An 18,735-nucleotide genomic window follows, 5' to 3' on the forward strand; every position below is an offset into this window, starting at 1 on the left:
CCACATACCCCCAAAATTCTCTCAAGAAGAGACATTCCAGTTCAGATTAAATGTTCACCAAGCTGAGATATGGCTATGGACTTGAATTAATAAATGTAGATAACAAGAAGGCATTTTGGCAGTTGTCTGTTTCTGATAGTGCAGTTATACAAGACAGCATCTTCAGGGACTCAACACATCTGGGAAGCTTCTCAAAAAAAAAAAAAAAAAGCAGAAACTGGGCTTCTGTTGGGAACAGTTCACACCAAGCCCAGAGAGACTGCATATATTGTAAAGCATGGCCTATTTTTTTGTAAACAGTTTTCTCTATTTTTAAAATGAATCCATTGCAAATGGAAGCTATTCAGTTACACATGGCTTTTGATTCCAGTCTGCAGCTATCCTGTTCTTTGAAATACAGCCATAGATGGCTTAGGTTCCATTGAGCATTCAAATACAAGTCCTGTTTAAATTTGAAAAGCAGCCAGGATGAAACCTCCAGTAGATAAAATGAGATTCTTGCTCACACTTGGCCAAGCACCATTTAAACCATATGCATAGACATTTGTGAAGATGATCCTGTGACAGCCCCATATTGCCTATTATCACAAGTGCTGGCTGTGGGCTGGCTACTGTTAGGGGGACTGATCATGTGCATGCTATGATCCATCCCTGTTGAAAGATATTGCCTCTCTCCAAAGGCCCCACTGGAAGGAGGAGAGCAAAGTAAAGTGCTTTGTGTGGTGGCCAGTTTTTCAGGGCTTCCTGCCAACCTCTGAGAAGCTGAGAAATTGTATCCGTACAAATTATAAGGGTTGTGAAGGGAAAAGGCATTGTAAGAACTCTGTTGAATATGGCCACTGCTAAACATATGTGAAGAAGAAGAAGTGGAGGTGGGGTTGCCAGCTTGCATGACATACTGGAACTGAGATGTTGGGAATGATCCCAGCTGGCCGCCATAAGCTTCCATTTTGCTGTTAGTAGGCAGGGAAGAAGGAGCAGGCATTCCTGAGATCAGAGTTGGAGTCCGCTGAGGTAAGAAGTTTTCTGATGGCTGAGCAGCAGCAGAAGAACCACTCTGGAGCCGGGTGTATCCACTCTCACTCAAGCCTGGATAGCTCTGCAGGGCAGCCATGTTGTTTCTTGCGCATGGTGGATATTCAGAGAGATTCAGATTACAAAGCTGGCTCTCTCGGCAGCCAACATTGAAAGAGTTGGGGGTTAAATGAAAGGCTGGGGGTGAACAGGATGGAGAAAGAAGGTGGGAAGATGCTGAGGGTGAGGGGGTCCCTGTGCTGGAAGTTGTTGGGGAAGTGCCTGTGCTGCCCCCTAGGAAGACAACAGAAAAGAAAGCAACAATTTAAAATGGCTTTAAATTATATAAGGTGAACAACAATTGAATTTCCATGTTTAACAATTTTCTCTTTTTTTTATTCTAAACAAAAATATGAAAGACATAATCTTTTGTCCTAATATCAATTCTTCATTCTAAAAGTGCTTAAGTAGCCAAAAACACTGAATATGTCTAGAAAGCAAGGAAGGGAGAGACACAGAGAGAAGGGAAGACAGCATACTGCAAAGCAAAGAAAAAGCCTCGGGTATAATTTTTTCCTCCCAAATGAGTTCTGTAAGCTTTCTGAGAAAATAATATCCAACCACAGCCCAGTGCTTTGTTTGAACTTATTTTTACGTGTCCAGAAACAGGACAGAAATAAGCAGGGATAGTTCGGAACATTCTACAGAAGGGGAAGAGGGAGGAGTGGTAAACTGCATTTCAGCAAATTGGCACTTTCTGACCAGATATGTAGTCCTCCCCCAGCAAACAGTTATTGGATAAGGAATTCTTCTAAGGCCTCCTTTTTGTTAGAGTCCTCACAATATGCTTTCAAAATGTGAAGCATGCTTACTAGCTCAAAAAGTTTGGACCTCTGTCCAAAAGGAAGATCAGTAGGGTGGGGAGTCTGAGCATACAGCAGATCATACCATATCCCCCTGCCATGTTCTTAGAAGGACCCTCCCCATATGTTGCTATTTTCTTCTTCCCACATCCCTGCAAAGAAGTGGCCAAGAATGTCCTCCCATTTTCACTGATGGCACTCAAAAGCAAGAGTTTCTTGCCCAGATCCTTCTCCTCCCATGAAAACCTGTTTCCCTTTGTGAGACTTGAGCTTCAAGTCAGCTGGATTCCTAAATAGTAGAATCTTCTCAGAGGCTTAACTCTCAGTGAACCATTTTGTTTTAAGTCCCACTTGTAATTATTAAAAAAAATAATTCATAGAAAATAATACCACCCCTTTTTTCTGGTTTTGAGAATCCCAAGCATGAATACTCAATAAAAGAATCTTTAAGAACTGAGTTCAGAAGTACAGATGCGAACTTTTATCTACACTTTTTGTTGTTCAGGGGTACAAGAAACCTGTGTCTTTACTTCCACACAATATTCTGCTTTCTCTGTCCTGGGTATCCTTACAAATCTCACACTGTATTTGGATGTGGTTATTTTAAGGGGGAAACTTTCTTTGGCATCAATTTTTGCTTGCATAGACTACAATATCAAGCTCTCTGATGCTATAACATAATGTGACAAAAGGAAGCAGAAGTCAGAAGCTAATGTCTAACATTTCCAGAAAATAAGAATACCAGACAGTGTTGATTGATTCATTTACCTATGTCATCATCTTGTACAACCTGGGCAATGCCTCTATGCTGAAAGCTGATTCAATTATTTAAAGAGACACCCAGCCCTGATCATTGAATTCCCATCAGAAAACCACATGTGATGTGCCAAATACATTTCTGAAATCACTGAAAGTTGAGGAAAATGGCACGCACCAATACCCATTTAACATATTTGATAGGGGTGTGTAAAGCAGCATTGTTCAACAGTGCAAGGCACTTCATTTCATTGAGTCATTTGGAAACAGGCTGCTACATAACAACAACAACAACAACAACAACAACAACAACAACAACATACTAAATTTGTATGCCACCAACTCTCAGTGACTGGGCAGCTCACAACTGTCAAACAAAGAAATAACAATAAAGCATAAAAAATAACCAAAGCTCTGTGAAAGAAAGTTTGAATCAAAAGTTTCATCAAGACAAAGTGCTCCTCCCTCCCACATTGATACAACATCCAGTTCACATCATTTCAGAGTATATGGTCATCTTATAATCCTTTGCTGTCTCTGTATTCCAATATATCTTCTGGATGTCTGAGTCTAAATAGCAGTGCCAGATATGAATGTATTAACCATGCTCCTTACTACTTTTTCTTATTATAGTATTTCTGTATACAGTATATTCATCTGTATATCTTTTGGACATTTGATCCATTCTGAATCCATCGTCATCCATCACCTTTAAACTTAGCCATGCTCTTCTTCAGTTAAATATCTTACCAACGAAAGTCCTTCTAAATCTGGAACATGCAGGACATGATTTGCCAATATAGTTCTAGTGTTTCCTTTTCATTACTGCATTTCAAAATACCTTGTCTAATTGCTTCAGCTTTAATAGTCTTGCCATTAAGCAAGATAATTTTTTTCTTGGTCACAGAGTATAAATTATTTAAACAGTCTCATCACTTGTGATATGACTAACAGCTCATGTCAGTTCATCAGCCTTTTATTGTTGTTGTTGTTGTTGTTGTTGTTATGTAACTTTAAAATTTCCAGTCCATTCATTATTGGCTTTATCAGTGCTTGTTGCTTTGTCTTTTTGTCTATGCACTTCAAAATTCCTCAAGTATTGCTTCATTTTCAGTATGGAACAAATCCCATTTTCTTACTCTTGAATCAATGTTTTCATTTCTCTTTCTGTATAATTTATTATTTGTCATATTGTAAAGCTGTTTCTTCTTGATTTTTATTTTCTTTCACAACTTTCTCAGTTAAACTTAACCACAAGTCTTCCTTTAACAAATGTTAAAATTAATTCTACCTAAAATCATGTTTCTAAACATAGGGTTACATATTTCAGATGGAACACACAAAAGTTAAAGCTGCTGTAAAGTCATCCATCATCTATTCCCAGTCCTGTTCAGTTGTCCACTTACTGCTAATATAGAATGATTGTATTCTTGACTACCTTAAGGCTTTCTTTTCATTGTATACAGTTTTCTTAATAAGAACTCCTTACTGCTGAGGCTTCTTTTATGTATTTCATGTAAAACTCCCCACAACCCACCTGGATTTTTCAGTTTTTCAACTTCATATCCATGTTGCCATAGAGCTACTTTGTGGGGCTGGCAAAAGCTAAGAATTAGCAGACTAAGAATTAACTTACTACTTTTTATGCTTCAGCTTAAACATTGTAAAAAGCCATTTGTCAGGTAGTTATACATCCTGACAAATCCTTTGCTTGTAGAACCAATCTTAACATTTCCTATTTGTGTTGTGTGGGAAAGAGAATTGCATATAGAAATCTAGAAAATCTGCTGTGGGAAAATGATAGAGTGCAGAATTACTGGAACTCTTATTTATTTTTGTTAATAAATGTGCTTCACTAAACTGAAAAAAGAAAGCCAAATATTTTTTAATAATGAGAACCTGGATCAGATTCAACTAGTTTTTAAAACTCAGTTTAAATTGTTTAATCTTTTTTTCTTTTTGGCTCTCTCTAACCCAACCAAACCCCATTATATCTCGTTGCCATCTGCATGAAATTAATCTTACATCTTTTTTGTCCCAATATCAAACCAGTCTTGGGGGTGATGATATCATTCTTGAAGAGTTGTTTCTCTAATGCCTGGTATTCTGGAACATCAGTATAGTTTTTGGCTCCAATTCTGAAAGAAGTTTCTTAAAAAACATTTATTGGTTTAAACCCACTTGGTTTGTCTTCTTGTAAAACATTTTTTTTCCTGGAAACTGTCAGTGACTTTCTTTTGTTTGAATTCTAAACTAGAGAGATTTCCAACTGAAACAGCTTTCAACTGGAAAGGGAAAAAGGAAATCATGACTCTGAATGCCAATCAGTGCTGTTGAGGAGTAATCCATAAAAATCAGTGGGAATACAAAAATCAGTGACAATAATGTCTTGAGGCACACTGTGCTATTCCTCCAGGAAACCTTGTTATTCAGGGAAGTTTCAGTGAAAAGAGCAATAATTATAATTTTAGTAGTTTTCTAATATTAATTATTTAGAAATAAGATTCTGATTACATTTAGATATGAAATATTTCTTGTATAGCATTGCAAAGTTCCCCATTAATGGGATTATGTTGCTTGAGTCCTGTTAATGTCATTAAGATCCCCTGACAGTCCCTATTTTTTTCCAAAAATATATTTATAAAATAAAATGAACCTTTTTATTATAGATCTACCTTACCTTCCAATATGCAGCCACTGGGAAATATCTGGGGAGTTGTAGGTCATTACAGGTAAGTGCAAATATAAGGCAAAACCACCTTGGCCAATGGCTTGGAAGAACTAATTATATATTCTTAAAAATGTTCAGGTCCTCTATAGTGCTCTGGAGTTCCATAGTAGATATATGTTCCTCATTTAAATTATACCCATATACAACTTGGCATATCTTGCATCATTAAGAAAGCAACTTTTAGTGGCAATTTCAACTGAAAAAAATGGCATGGGAAAAAAAAATTACTACCTCCCTGTGGCCGTATTTCTGAATCAATGGTGATGCCAATCAAACAAACAAACAAGATGTTGGTCATGGAATATTTACATCCTATCTAGTTTGGACCTAAATATCTTTCTGCAGAGTTTTAAGGATCCTTCTGGCAGTTATATATATTCATTTGATTATAATCCAAAACATTTCCAAGGCCACAAGCAAACAAATATTAACTGACATGAATTGCAAGTACTCTCTGCATTTGTCAAAGATGTTGCTCGTGACACACACCTATTTGAAAAGCAAAGATGAGATCCTTTTCTATGGTAGTCACCTGTCTTTGGGAGACTCTGCTAATTGCAATTAGTGTCAGATGTCCTCTCTCTTTCACAAGGAATTGAAGATACTTTCATTTCAAAGGGGTTGTAATATGATGTAAAAGATGATATAATGTGAAAGTTTTATTGCTGCCGTTTTTAGTTTGTTAGCAGCTTTTAAATGTCCTGCTATTCTTTTATAAGGGTTGGTCATACTATATTCTCTTGTATTGGTTTAGACATTACTATATATTCCTTGTGTTATTTTATTATATGCCAACCTGAATACTTTTATTGAAGAGAAGTATGTTTACGAATTTGTGCACATGTATTTTGTGTAATTTTAAACCAGGAACTGTGTAAGAGTTCCACCCTGTGATATGAACCTCCAGGAATAAGATCTGTGTAATTTACTATTTGGATTATCTGACTGGCTTTGCCTGTAGAGCAAGTCCTCTAATGTCCAAGCCCCTTGACGAAACTGAAGGTGCAGAAAGTAAAAAGCTAACGAATCTGTCTAGATTCCCAAGAAAAGGTTGGTCTACTGCAAAAAAAAATGTTTTTATATGTAGAGAATTATTTTCCTAACCGTTACTGTTGGCCCCTCTCCTGAAAGTTATTCTGATGAGCAAGCTAGTTAAGCATGGGTTGTGGGATATAACAATAAAGTGAATTCAAAGCTGGCTCAAAAAACTTGCTCAACGTTTCCTCATCAGACTGGACAGAGGCATCAGAAGGTGTCTGAGAGGAGGGCGTCACAGTGTTCAGTATTAATGATTTGCTTGAGGAGGTAGACCAAATGCTAACCAAATAGCTAATGCTCCAGAAGATAGAAATAAAAATAAAAAGTCTAGATGCGATAGAGGAAAGGGTTGAAAATAACAGTGAAATTTAACAGAGAACAAAGGGAAGTTTTTTGCATAGGAAGTAGAAATCAGATGTACAAATATAGGTCAAGGGACCCCTGGTTTGACAGTAGTACATTAAAAAAAATCACAATAGTTGTTTATCATAAACTGAATATAAACCAACAGTGTGATGCAGCTGCAAAAAAGACTCACGCAATCTTAGGTTACAAGAACAGATGCTTAGTTTCCAGATATCAGGCAGAAATTTCACTTCATTTCTGCATCGGTAGGAGCCACTTACAAGTACAGTATTGTGTTCAGCTTTGAGCACCAGACCTTAAGAAAGGTTCAGAGAAGTTAGAGCAGGTTCAGAGGAGAGCAAGGAGGAAGATCAAGGGACTAGAACCTGAGGATTTTAGGGTGGAAAAAAGAAGACAGAAGGAAGGAAGATTTTGATAGCATTCTTGAAATCCCTGAAAGAATGCCACATAAAAGATGGCCAAGTCTATCACAGTGGAGTGCAAGACAGGGTATTAATACTGCCAAGTTATGGGAAGAAGAATTCCAATTGAATATTTAAAAGAATACTTCCTAATAAGAGCTGGCTGATGGGGGAGGGACTGTCTTTCATAGACATAGATTCAAGCAAAGGCTACAGAGCCAAGTCTTGGGGATGCTTTAATTTAGATTCTTACATTGAGCAGCAGATGGGCCTGGATAACATAACAGGCATCTTGAAACTATGCCGGTAAGATAGGAAAGAAGAAAGGAAATAATTGTGAGTTTCAGTTTTTGAGCCCCACTTGAGTTTAACAAAATGTCTGCTTGAAGGAATATTGCATTAGTTGGAAGCAGCACTAATTTATAAGTTATTTGAAAGGACTGGTTAGTATTTCCATCTGTCTAGGGCCTATATAAAATGCAGCTGAATTCAGAACTCAGCCCAGAACCTGATCACAATGTAGAAAGCACTCTATTGCATTTCTTCTGGGAATAAGAGATCATCCGGTTGCAAGGAAGGGTACTGTCACAAAAGGCTTTCCCTTTTCCCTCAGCATGGAGACTAGAAGTGCAAATATTGTTCAGGAACTCAGTCTCATGCAAGCATCTGGCTCTGCAACAGGCAGTTTGGGCAGCAAAAAGTCACTCTTCTAAGGACTAGCAACTCTCTGCTTTTGGATCTACTGACTTTGTGTAAGACTTTTGTATAAAAATGCGAGACAAACAGAGAGTCTTTACATATCCTCTTTTGCAAGTTCTCAGCCTTCAAGATAATTGCATGCAAAGTAAAGGCTATCCATTCTGTAAGTGTAAAGTGAACTATATCCAAGATTTTGGCAAGTGAGTTCTGAACTGGAAACCACATTTTGTGAATGCCACCTTGCTTCAGCAGCCAAAAGAACAGTTGCTAGTAGCCTGCAGGGAGCTAACTAGTCACATGGTGTTGGCTTCCTTCCTGGTTTTTCAGCTGCCAAATTGCATTTAAAGCAGCTAAAAATACATTAAATATTTTCCTTTCCTTATATTACTTCACTATATCAGCAGTTGCTGTAGCTGCTATGAGCATGTTATTTGATAACCAAGAAGAGGACAGAAGGTTATCAGTGCAGATATTAATACAAGGCATATCTAATCAAGTGCATAAATGCCACAAGGCCCAAGGATATTCTCAGAGAAATGAGGGGTTAAAATCTATTCCACACTCTGATTTATACTCCATAATGCACAGGGATCTCTTATACAATCTTACTGCAAGGAGAAAAAAAGCCACCCAAGATGCAGAAGATGTATTCTCTAGTTGATTCTTGCTTCAAAATAGCTCTTGGAAGAGAGAAGAAAGTTTCCCTTTTTTTCATCTGTGCCATTAACTGGATCTAAATTTCTTCCCTTCAAATTTACTATTAGTTTTAAGGCACCTCTAGAAAACAATTTATACTATTGAAAACACTATCAGCAACAACATCTTTATTATGGTCTTTGATCTGCATTATAAATAAGAAGAGAAAAATTCCTTCAGCAAACCCATTACCAAACAATTATCATAAAACAAGAGAACAATACATCTAAGCCAAAGTTTTGTGCAGCTGTATGGCTCAGTGAAGGTATTTGGCAACTTGGAATGTGAGTGAAGAGTTAACATCCCTTTAAAAATAAATAATGGACATAAAATTTGTCTCAATTTTGGAATACTTGGAAAAAGCAAAGCACATCTCAGGAGATCATATAAAGGACACCATAAGTAGATGTGGGCAAGAGTTTCTACCTCTCTAGAGCCACAAGGGCAAAGTCTCTGAGGATAAGGAGTCTCATGAAATCTACCCACCAATAGTGCAGAAGGAAGAGCATTAAAACAAATTCTAGAAAAGCCCATCTATATTTACTCAGGGTTAGATTGTGTAAATATCCTGCAGGAGACAGCTTACATTTGGCAATAAAATCCAGGAACAGTGGTGAGATCATTGTGATGATCAGTGTTCCTGATTCGTTCTTTTACTGTTGCTTTGGCCTCTGTAAGTGTTAATTGGCCTATATATTCAGGAGAAAGGCTACATAATTCCTCCATAGTTCAATAGCAAGAAGATCAATAGCTGTCTGTGAACAGCAGAGGTAATAGTCCTTTAGGATCAAACATGATTCTGATAAATGCACACCCATCACATAGGTATCAGCATAAGGATCATACTATAAGGCTTGGAAATCACATATCCAAGTATGGGAAGAAATGCTGTAATGGAGTTGGGTAGTACTATTATAGGAACAATTGGTTCTAATATGCCAAATCAGGGAAAGGTTTTTGGATTTTGTAGCTTTGATTAACTAGGACAATATTTTCTTCTGATCAACAGTTTTTTCCTACTAAGTAGAGAATACTGTTTGTTTATTACATTTTGTCTAGGTGGGCAATTTTTTTAAAAAAAAGCAGGATATAAGGGAGATTCTCATCTTATAGGGCCTGTAACAGCAGAAGGAACAGAGGCAAAAGTATCATTGGGTTGGGTGTTAATTCCTAAAGTAGCTCCATATAATTGAAAGAGGGTTTCCAATTGCATAGCTCACACATGTGTCATAGTTGAGTAATAAGAGACTTACCTTTTCATACATTTGAATAAACTTTGGACTGAAAAAAATGTGTTCGAACAACAGATGGACAAATCTAGTAAACCCAATTTTGGGTTTGACTCTTCCAAATTTTAACTAAATCCTGATTTTCCATCTGATCCATAATAGTGGGAAGGTGCAATAGCAAGTTTGAGAGGGCAGTAGAGGACATGGGAGAGATTGCTGTAGTTTCTGGCACTTTCTAAGGCACCTTGCTAACCAGACGATGACAGTGCAGGGTGCAGCAAGGTGCCAATTCTGTTGTACTATGATGTCTTTGGGTCTGCACTATCTCAGGTCATGCCACAAATGCTTTGTCATGGGGTGGGTGGACAAAGGTGAGACTATGTAAACTTTTCAAATTAATTAAAAGAGGAACACTGTAAAAGATAAACACTTGTAAATTGAAGATCTCAATTGCAGTCAGAAATGTATATCTATAGGGTGCAAGTACATAATACCATTGTATTTCTAACTCCTACTTTAGACCTCCTTTAACCATTATACTTGAATTTCTATCTCTGCACTTAGATTGCTGTTAAATAAAAATGAATATATCTTTCAAATTCTGCACATGTGCAACAATGTCCTGTATAAAATAAATATGTTTAGCCTTACTAAAAGTATACAGAATGAATTCAATAACATTAATAAAATGAACAACAAAGGAAAAGATAAATGACAGGTCTACTAAAGTGACCAACATATATATGGCCACTAATATGCCTGATGGAACAGAAGTGTTTGGCTAAGCATTGCCTGCTGGTAAGTCAATTCCATGGTAGATGGTATTCTATATTCATACTGGCACCACTGAAAAAGACCCATTTTTTAGTGCTCTTAGCATTTTGTATTCAAAGGCAAAAAGATACTTTGGACCACAGAGGTATGAATATAGCACCTGACTGCATTTATTAGGTCAACTATGCCTTTTCCTGCATGGCTCCACATCACACCATCCTAGAAAAAAGCACATTTGGTACAAAATACCTTTAGGCCTTTGAATCCACAGCACTGCACAACCATAGGACAACAAAGTAGGTCTTCTCCCCTTCCCCACCCAAAATATTGAAGAACTAGGCTGAAACAGCGAGGCCCTTTGACATAACCAGATCTTTCAGATCAACCTCACAGGCAATGAAATAACCTCCCTGCTTCTGCTGTGGTCTGCTTTTGTGTAAAAAACCTAACATTAGTAGACGGAAGAAAATGGAAGAAAAAAAATACTCCATTTAATCCAGGAGCTGTGGAAGGACCATTTTAATATTATTAATGCCTTCTTGAAGATTTTGGGGAAGAAAGCAGAGCATAGTATTTTGCCAGGTGGGATCATATTTCTAAGTGTACTAGACTGCTTCCAGGGCTCATACATCCTCTCAGAGCCTAAATAGAGATTTCTTTTTCTACAGATTTCAATTAACTTAATGTCATTTTAATTTCCCTATGATTTCTTTTAATCATGTAAGACTTTCTGCAGCAGTGTGTCTAATTGCTACTTGCTTGCTTTATCTGATTTTGTATTTTTAATTATTTAATTGCAAATGTATACTAACCTAGATGAGCCAGAAAGTCAGTATATATAGTATTTTAAATAAATAAGCAAGCTCTGTGAAGAAACCGAAGCTTCTTTTGCAGAAAATTCTTAACACCTGCAACAGAGTACAATTCCTAGATACTCAGGAATAAATCATAATAATCTTAACTAATTACTAGCATAAATATTCTTAAAATCAAGGGAAATTAGCAAAAAGCTTAGCTTCTCCCTGCCATCTTATCACCCCAGACAGGCAATCCTTAATCAGTGTTAGGATTTTGTGGTGACCATTTAGAATACCAACCCTGAATATCATACTATTCAAGAATGTAAATCGTCAGGGGATATTGTGACAAACAGACTGGAAATATTGCCAGTTTTCCCAGGAAATATATCAGCAAGGGTTTATTTCAGAAGTGGCCTTTGCTAAAGTCAGGGATCATCTAACAGTGCTCCATGTTCCTTGGCAGTGACAAGAAGTAGCCAGGCCCAGCAGGGAAGCAAGGCAGAAACTGTAAACATACAAACAAGCAACATCATCAAAGAACCATAGATGGCACAGGATGGGAGGCAGCAACCACTTGGAAGAACATCCATTGATCAGCTGAAAAAAGCATTATGCAGCTCCATCAGTGGATTCACTGAACAGATTTTTAAGAAGGCATGGATCTCTTCATGATCCAGGTCATATAGGTTCATACAGTTAGTGTTACTGACTCCAACCAACTCTTAAATTTTAGGCAGAGGAAGGCTTTCCTAGCTAGGCCAAGGTACAAAAAACTTGTGCCTGAGGATTCCGCTTGGAACCATCTGAATAGAAAGCATGTGCATTGCTATAAAACAACAGACATCCACCCACAGGGGAGGTAGCCCAGATAAGAATAACCCTTTTGAATGGCTATAAAAGCTCTATGTTACAATGTTTTCCCTATTTCTGAAACTAGTAGCTAGACTTTTCTGTTTTATATCTTTGCCTGACTGTCAAGAGACTTAGGAGTTTCATGAATTCAGCTGGACACCATATGTCTCTTATGACACTTTGCAGCTATTCCATTGCCACCCGTCTGCTGTCTGTTATAAAAGCGGCTCACCTTGCTGTTTTTGCATGGTGGTGAAATCTTCAAAGGTGAGTGTGCGCACAGGGGGCCTCCAAAATGCATATGTTTCCATAATAGCCTCCAGGCCAGTTCTGCAAAATGAAAAAAGATGAGAGGGAAAGGTTAAAGAAATCAGTGAAGGTGTATCTCCCCTTTAACAAGTAAGAAAATGCATTATTTTCTCTACGAACTTGACAACCATTAATTTTACCATCCTACATTGCTAATGACACAATGTCTGTCTCCCAATTTTCCTCTGGAAAGTGAGAGAGAGAGAGAGAGAGGAGAGAATGTCTGTCTCCCAATTTTCAGAAGTGAAATGGCCCCAGAGGATTGGGTTTGAACTAGATGTCCACCTGAAGCAGAATTCAAATGCACCTTAGAAAAGGTGGTGGTGACATGCCACAGAGCAAAATCAAGGGCCATGATGAACTGGGAATGGGTCCAGGGCTCAGGATGGATCTTTAACCATCATGTTATATAACAGTTGGGAAAAAGTATTAAGAGAAGTAGAGAGCAGTTCACCTTCTGCAGTTACTCAATCATGTGGTGTTTGTTTTCTTTCCTCTCCTCTGTCTTCTTTCTTTTGGTTCATTAACTCTGAGAATGCACTCACCTTCCATTTCTGGAGTTCAAGGTCCCTACAGCCATTTTCCTGATGAAAAGAGGTTTTTGCAGCTAAAAAGGAGTGGAGCTAACATTCCAACGTCACCTCAGAAGCAATGGTATCGTTGGCAAAAGTTGGGATTTTAGCAGCTAATTTAGGAAAGGAGAAATTGCCATAGTGTTTATTAGTTGCTAAATGTCTGCAGTTAAAAATAGGTTTTCCCAAGCAGCAGTTTCACAGCAGTACCGAATATTTCACCACAGATATTCTCCTCTCGATAAAATGGCCACCCAGAATGAGAAGTTAATTCAAAACATGTTTAGATTGCTAAAGATAACAGAAGCCATTATATCCAAAGTTCACACATTGGAAAGCAAGAAATACTACAAATACAGGGATGAAACACACTTTAATCCATTCCTTCCATATATGATCTATGCAATATCAGTATAAGCATATTCATATGATAATGTAGAGTTTTGCCAACATTTCTCCTTTTTTTTTCAGATTGGGGAATCATAGGAGCCAAGGATGCATCCATTTCATCAGGGTCTGCTGGTGTATATTGTTTAACTTTGCATACAACGTTTCCACTTTTTGTCTGAAAATTGCAGCAAAATTTAAATTTAACCCAAATGATTCAAATGTTTACAAAACCCAATTACATCATGTCACTACTAAATCAACAAGAGATGTTCAAAATCTCCAGGGAAATTATTGAATATTTGAGTTACTAACCAAGGACAAACCTCTTTTGTATAACTTGACTCACATACCCTATTAATCTGTTGATTAACTTACAACACACAAAAACCAATTCTGATACCTATTCTATGACAAACTCTATTTTTTCATGTTTTACTAATGATGACCTGGAAGAAAAAAAGAGAAAAATATACACAAGCTCTATTATATCTCTAGAATTTGGTCTCTATCATTTGATTTTCATGGAGGAGGGGGAAGGCCACTACATTTTAATAATACGCAATATAAAAGGTTCCCATTGTACAGAAATGGTGAATGATATTTGATATATTTCTTTGTTTCAGTAATGCCTTCCATATGGTCCTCCTCTCCTGTCTGTTGCCTGCAGCCATCAAATTGTTCTCTGAAATCTTCTTCTAAGCTCCAAATTGACACCTCCAGACATGTCTGATCAAAAATAAATGCCATGCCCCAATGCATTCAGTGGGACTTTCCCCAGGGTACATGCATAAAGGATTGAAGCCTACAAAGTCATTTCCACAATAAACTGTCCAAAAAAACAGCATATGTACAAACTGAATACATAGCACATGAGCCTTTCATTTACAGTATGTGACTGCATGTATATGAAATTACACTTACAACATGTCAGCCCTTCACAGATAAAAAGGAGCTTCAGATGAAGGAAAGCTTCACGCATGTTTAGACTGAAATGAGCTCGAAGACTTGGGGTAAGAATTGCCACAGAATAATTGCCAGTGAAGGTTGGTCTTTCTCCAAGATGAAGAATTTGTTTCAATAGCAATACTGTATATGGAGCTAAAACTAACCCTTTGTGAGCAAGTTTTAGAAAATAAGGCCACAGTGAAACCCAGGCTTTTTTCATTCCTGCCCCCACACTTATTTTTGCCTTTTTATATTTCGTGTAAATTTTGGATGTTCCAAAATGAAGCAAAGCCAAATCTTTGCAGAAACCTTAATAACCAGATCTGGGCCATGGATGTTTTTCTACTTGTACAAAAGTCATTTGCCAGTAGTTTGTAAAGTTTCAGTTTGACCTTGCAATGTGTTAGCAAATGCAAATTCTGTGTGATGCTTCGTCTGGCAAAAGTGTGCTCTTGTATTTAATTTTAATAAATACTTTTCCAGATGTTTATAGCAGAAAAGCAAAGAGATTTTATATTTCATCTACAAAGTATAGCTATATACGTTCAAAATTATTAAGATGAATGAGACATAGACCTGGGGAAATAGATAAAGTGGAGATGAATGAGAAAGAGCTGATGTGGAAAAATGTTATTCCTACTGGTGAACTATAGCATCATCCAGCTGTTACTGAAATGATATGGCATTAATACAGACAGGCTTTATATCATCAAAGCATTCTTCTGGATGAGCATAATGGGATGGAGAACTAAACTCAGGAAGAATTTTTAGCATCAACTCTAATGGGAAAGAAACTGGAAAAAGCCATCTTTACATTGCATTTTAAGGCCACTTTGATCAATTACATATTTTTCATTGTTCTTTGCCTTACTTATTATGGACTTTGGATTCATTTCTCTGCATACGTTTCATTAAATCATCTCAGTACATGAGTAGTGTAAAAAGCCATTGCTCACATATGAAAAGAGGCTGTACAAATAAATGAGAAGGAGTGCCAAACCTTCAAGGGCCACAGGAGATTGTGTAGGAAATTAAGCTGAAATTAAATCCAAGCAAGTCAGGGGTGCTGTTAGTAAGGAGAAAACTAAACTCTAGGACTGAATTGAAGCCTGATCTGAATGGAGCTGCATTCCCCAAGAAAGCATATACAAAATCTGGGCTCCTTGACCCATAGCCAGTTTGGTCTAGTGGTTAAGGCAACGGGCTAGAAACCAGGAGACAGAGAGTTCTAGTCCCGCCTTAGGCACGAAAGCCAGCTGGGTAACCTTGGTCCAGTCTCTCTCTCTCAGCCCAACCCACCTCACAAGGTTGTTGTTGTGGGGAAAACAGGAGGAAGGCGTATGAGGTATGTTCACCACCTTGAGTTGTTTGTAAAAATAATAAAGGCGGGGTAGAAAATAAATAAAATAAAAAATAAATAGCCATCATTTGATTTGCACATGGAAAGGAGAACTTTTGCACAATTACAGCAGGTGTAACAACTGCAGCATTTCCTGAGCCAGCTGGGCTTAGTAGTTAGCTACCCCTTGGGTAGCTCAAATACTGCAGGGCATCTTATTTGGGGCTTCTCTCAAAAAGTGTCCAGAAATTGCAGTGGTGCAAAAAATGACAGCCAAGGTCAGGAATGATATGGTGCTTGCACTAAAAGATCTACACTGACTCCTATGCTGGAATAGGTTATTGGTTGCCTACTAGGCACAATGTAAGGTTCTGTTTTTGATCTTTAAAGCCCTAAATGGCTTGTGGGCTGATTACCTGCTCCTGCCCGATTGCCTAACTCAGCCACAGTGGGCGCTCAGAAGAAGCCTCTGCTGCTGGAAGCTTGGCTATTGGAATGTGAGAAAAGATGTACATTTGTCTCCAATTCTCCCAGAATTTAGGAAGATGGCAAAAACGCATCTCTTTCACCAGGCTTTTAATTCTTTTGATGGATTTTGGTTTTGGTTTTGGTTTTGATGTAATTGCATCAATTTTATCATTGTGCTGTACATGCTTTATTTCTTCTTCTTTTTTTTTTTTACATTGTAAGCCTCCTGGAGTTCTGGGCTAATCAGGGTAGAAATCCAGAAATAACTAAATGAATAAAAAATTCTGTATCTAGCATTCTTTAACATTAGCCAATTACTCATCTGTAGGCAATTTAGTGACGTATTATTTTCAAATGCTCAATTGTTTAGAAAGCACTGGATGCAATGTTGCGACTCTGCTGGACTGAATCGCCAGAGAAGTCCAAGTCCAACACCGTATTACATTAGGTGTCCAATATATAAGCAATTCCAATCACTGGGGTCCAACCTCAGCCTATTCCATTCCTTGGGGAAAGAACCAGCTTAATCCTTGGGGGAAGAATTCAGTTTAACAGGGTTCTATGGGATAAGTGGACTATATGAACAAGTTATAGCCATAATGAATAATATTATAATTAATGGCAATTACACACCTTACAAATGCTACACTGGCTAATTAAAAAATAAAAAATTAACCCCTAGTGAGAGCAAACAGGCCTCAATTCCCTCTCAGCATAAAGCAGAAAAACAAATTTTCTAAATAGAAAAGCTTGATGAAAGAAGAAATGGAAAATGCATTCTCTTTTTGGTACATGCAACTCATATTTCATTCTCAGAAGGAGTGGGGAGAGAGACACATAGAGAGAGAGATTTAAAAGGAAGATAAGAGCTTAGTAAGTGATTGCTATTGTTTTTCATCCCCACGATTCTTGGTTCCCTCTATATACTGTAGTCAAAAGCATTTTTATGGGCCACTTTAAGTTAGGAGCAGCTGCTGTACTTTAATGCCTCTCCTGATTGCTGGTTCAGAGGCACAGAAGCTTACTTTTAATGAAAGAAAACAATAATTAAATGGTGTTCTTTCTTATGGCCACTTCCAAGAGTGAGTCTGAGTATATGTAAATACTTCTATGTTGGTGGGAAATCTGCAGTTAGGAGGGGAATAGAGAATAATAACCTAGACTTTAGCAATTCTGCAAAAGGCCAGCCATAAAATGGTGGCAACTGAAAGAAAGGGAACGTGCACTGGCATATCCTGGACAAGTCATGGCTAAACCATGATCATGGCTTAGATCACAGCTTAGACTGACCTTCGCAATCATGGCTCTCTTCGCCCTTGAAAGAATTCTGGGAATTGTAGTTTGGCTCCCAAGAACTTCCTGCTTACCATCTATAGCAGGCTTAAGATACTCTCATTGGAACTGCTTAACTGTCAGCCTCAGAAAGTCTGGGCATTGCTGTGTGTGGCATCTGATTTCTTTGGGAAACCTCTGAGAGTTACAGGCCTTGGATAAGCCAGTCCTCCAGTGCCCTTAATATTTTTCCTTCACAGAGCCCAAGCCATTTAAATGGCTCTTGTCTGAAGGCTCCATTTGGTTCCCTCTGATAATGTAAAACCTTAAATATTTTCGTTCAGTTTCATATCAGCAAAGCATTCAGTTTCAGTTTCCTATCCTTCCTAATATGAATGAACCATGAGTTACCATGATTCCTAGTATTTCTAGGGAAGTGTCCAAATGTAATACGTTAAGGCCTTCTGGAGGTCTTATCCAGCCATGCCTGAGTTCAGCCAGTAACCTCCAAATCACTAGCAATTTGCATAAATAATTAACTTAGCCCTTCCCAATTTCTTGTTTTTACATCCTCAGTTCAGAATAACGGCAAGTAACCTCTTCAATTTTCATTAGAGAGGAGACAAACCCTAAATAAAGACTACCTGAATTAATTTCCCAGCTACCTGGAAAATTAATCCAGACCCCATCTTGGATTCAGCTTACACTCTTTGGTGTTCAATTGATGATGTTATCACATAGCAGAACAAGGATGCTGAAAGTTTGTTTGATTTTCATGTAATGGATGTGGCCTTTTCTGTCAACACTTCCCCTAACTTTCAAACTTTTCCACCAACCTGTTGCTTTCATAAGATAAGAAATGTAAATTTACCCATATAAGTGGTTCATTAAATATTCTACAGCCTTATTTTTAATAGTGAACGAGACCATATTCTAATGATGGGAAACCTGTGCCTCTTCAGATCTCGCTATACTGTTGGGAATTTTAAAGTTCCTCCATTTCTCTCATATACAGTTGCGTTGGCCTTTATAATACATATTGGCCTGAAAGCTGTAAAGGATTTAGACCAACAAAGTTGTAGACATTTTGCTCCCTGCCTTCCCTGTTGAATGCATTAGCACAATGTGGCCAAGATAAGAGCAAACATTCAGCTAGGAATGTGTATATCGGCCTCTGTATTTGTCCAAAATCACACAGGGGCCCATGCATCACAACAGCTA

At 37.8% G+C, this 18,735-nt stretch overlaps 1 protein-coding gene across 1 annotated transcript in view; it reads right to left on the minus strand.

Annotated features, from left to right (window-relative positions):
- Positions 1-292: 292 nt before the first annotated feature.
- TBX15 (T-box transcription factor 15) overlaps positions 293-18,735 on the minus strand; it is a 73,505-nt gene continuing 55,062 nt past the window's right edge. Inside the window, exons 7-8 of the mRNA XM_063296668.1 lie at positions 12,452-12,549; positions 293-1,308 (exon numbers count right to left, since the gene is read on the minus strand). Coding sequence (XP_063152738.1) covers positions 524-1,308; positions 12,452-12,549 — 883 coding nt within the window. The 3' untranslated portion in view covers positions 293-523. The remainder of the gene's footprint in view (positions 1,309-12,451; positions 12,550-18,735) is intronic.

Source organism: Candoia aspera, chromosome 2 (genome assembly GCF_035149785.1).
Source record: "Candoia aspera isolate rCanAsp1 chromosome 2, rCanAsp1.hap2, whole genome shotgun sequence".
NCBI lineage: Eukaryota > Metazoa > Chordata > Lepidosauria > Squamata > Boidae > Candoia > Candoia aspera.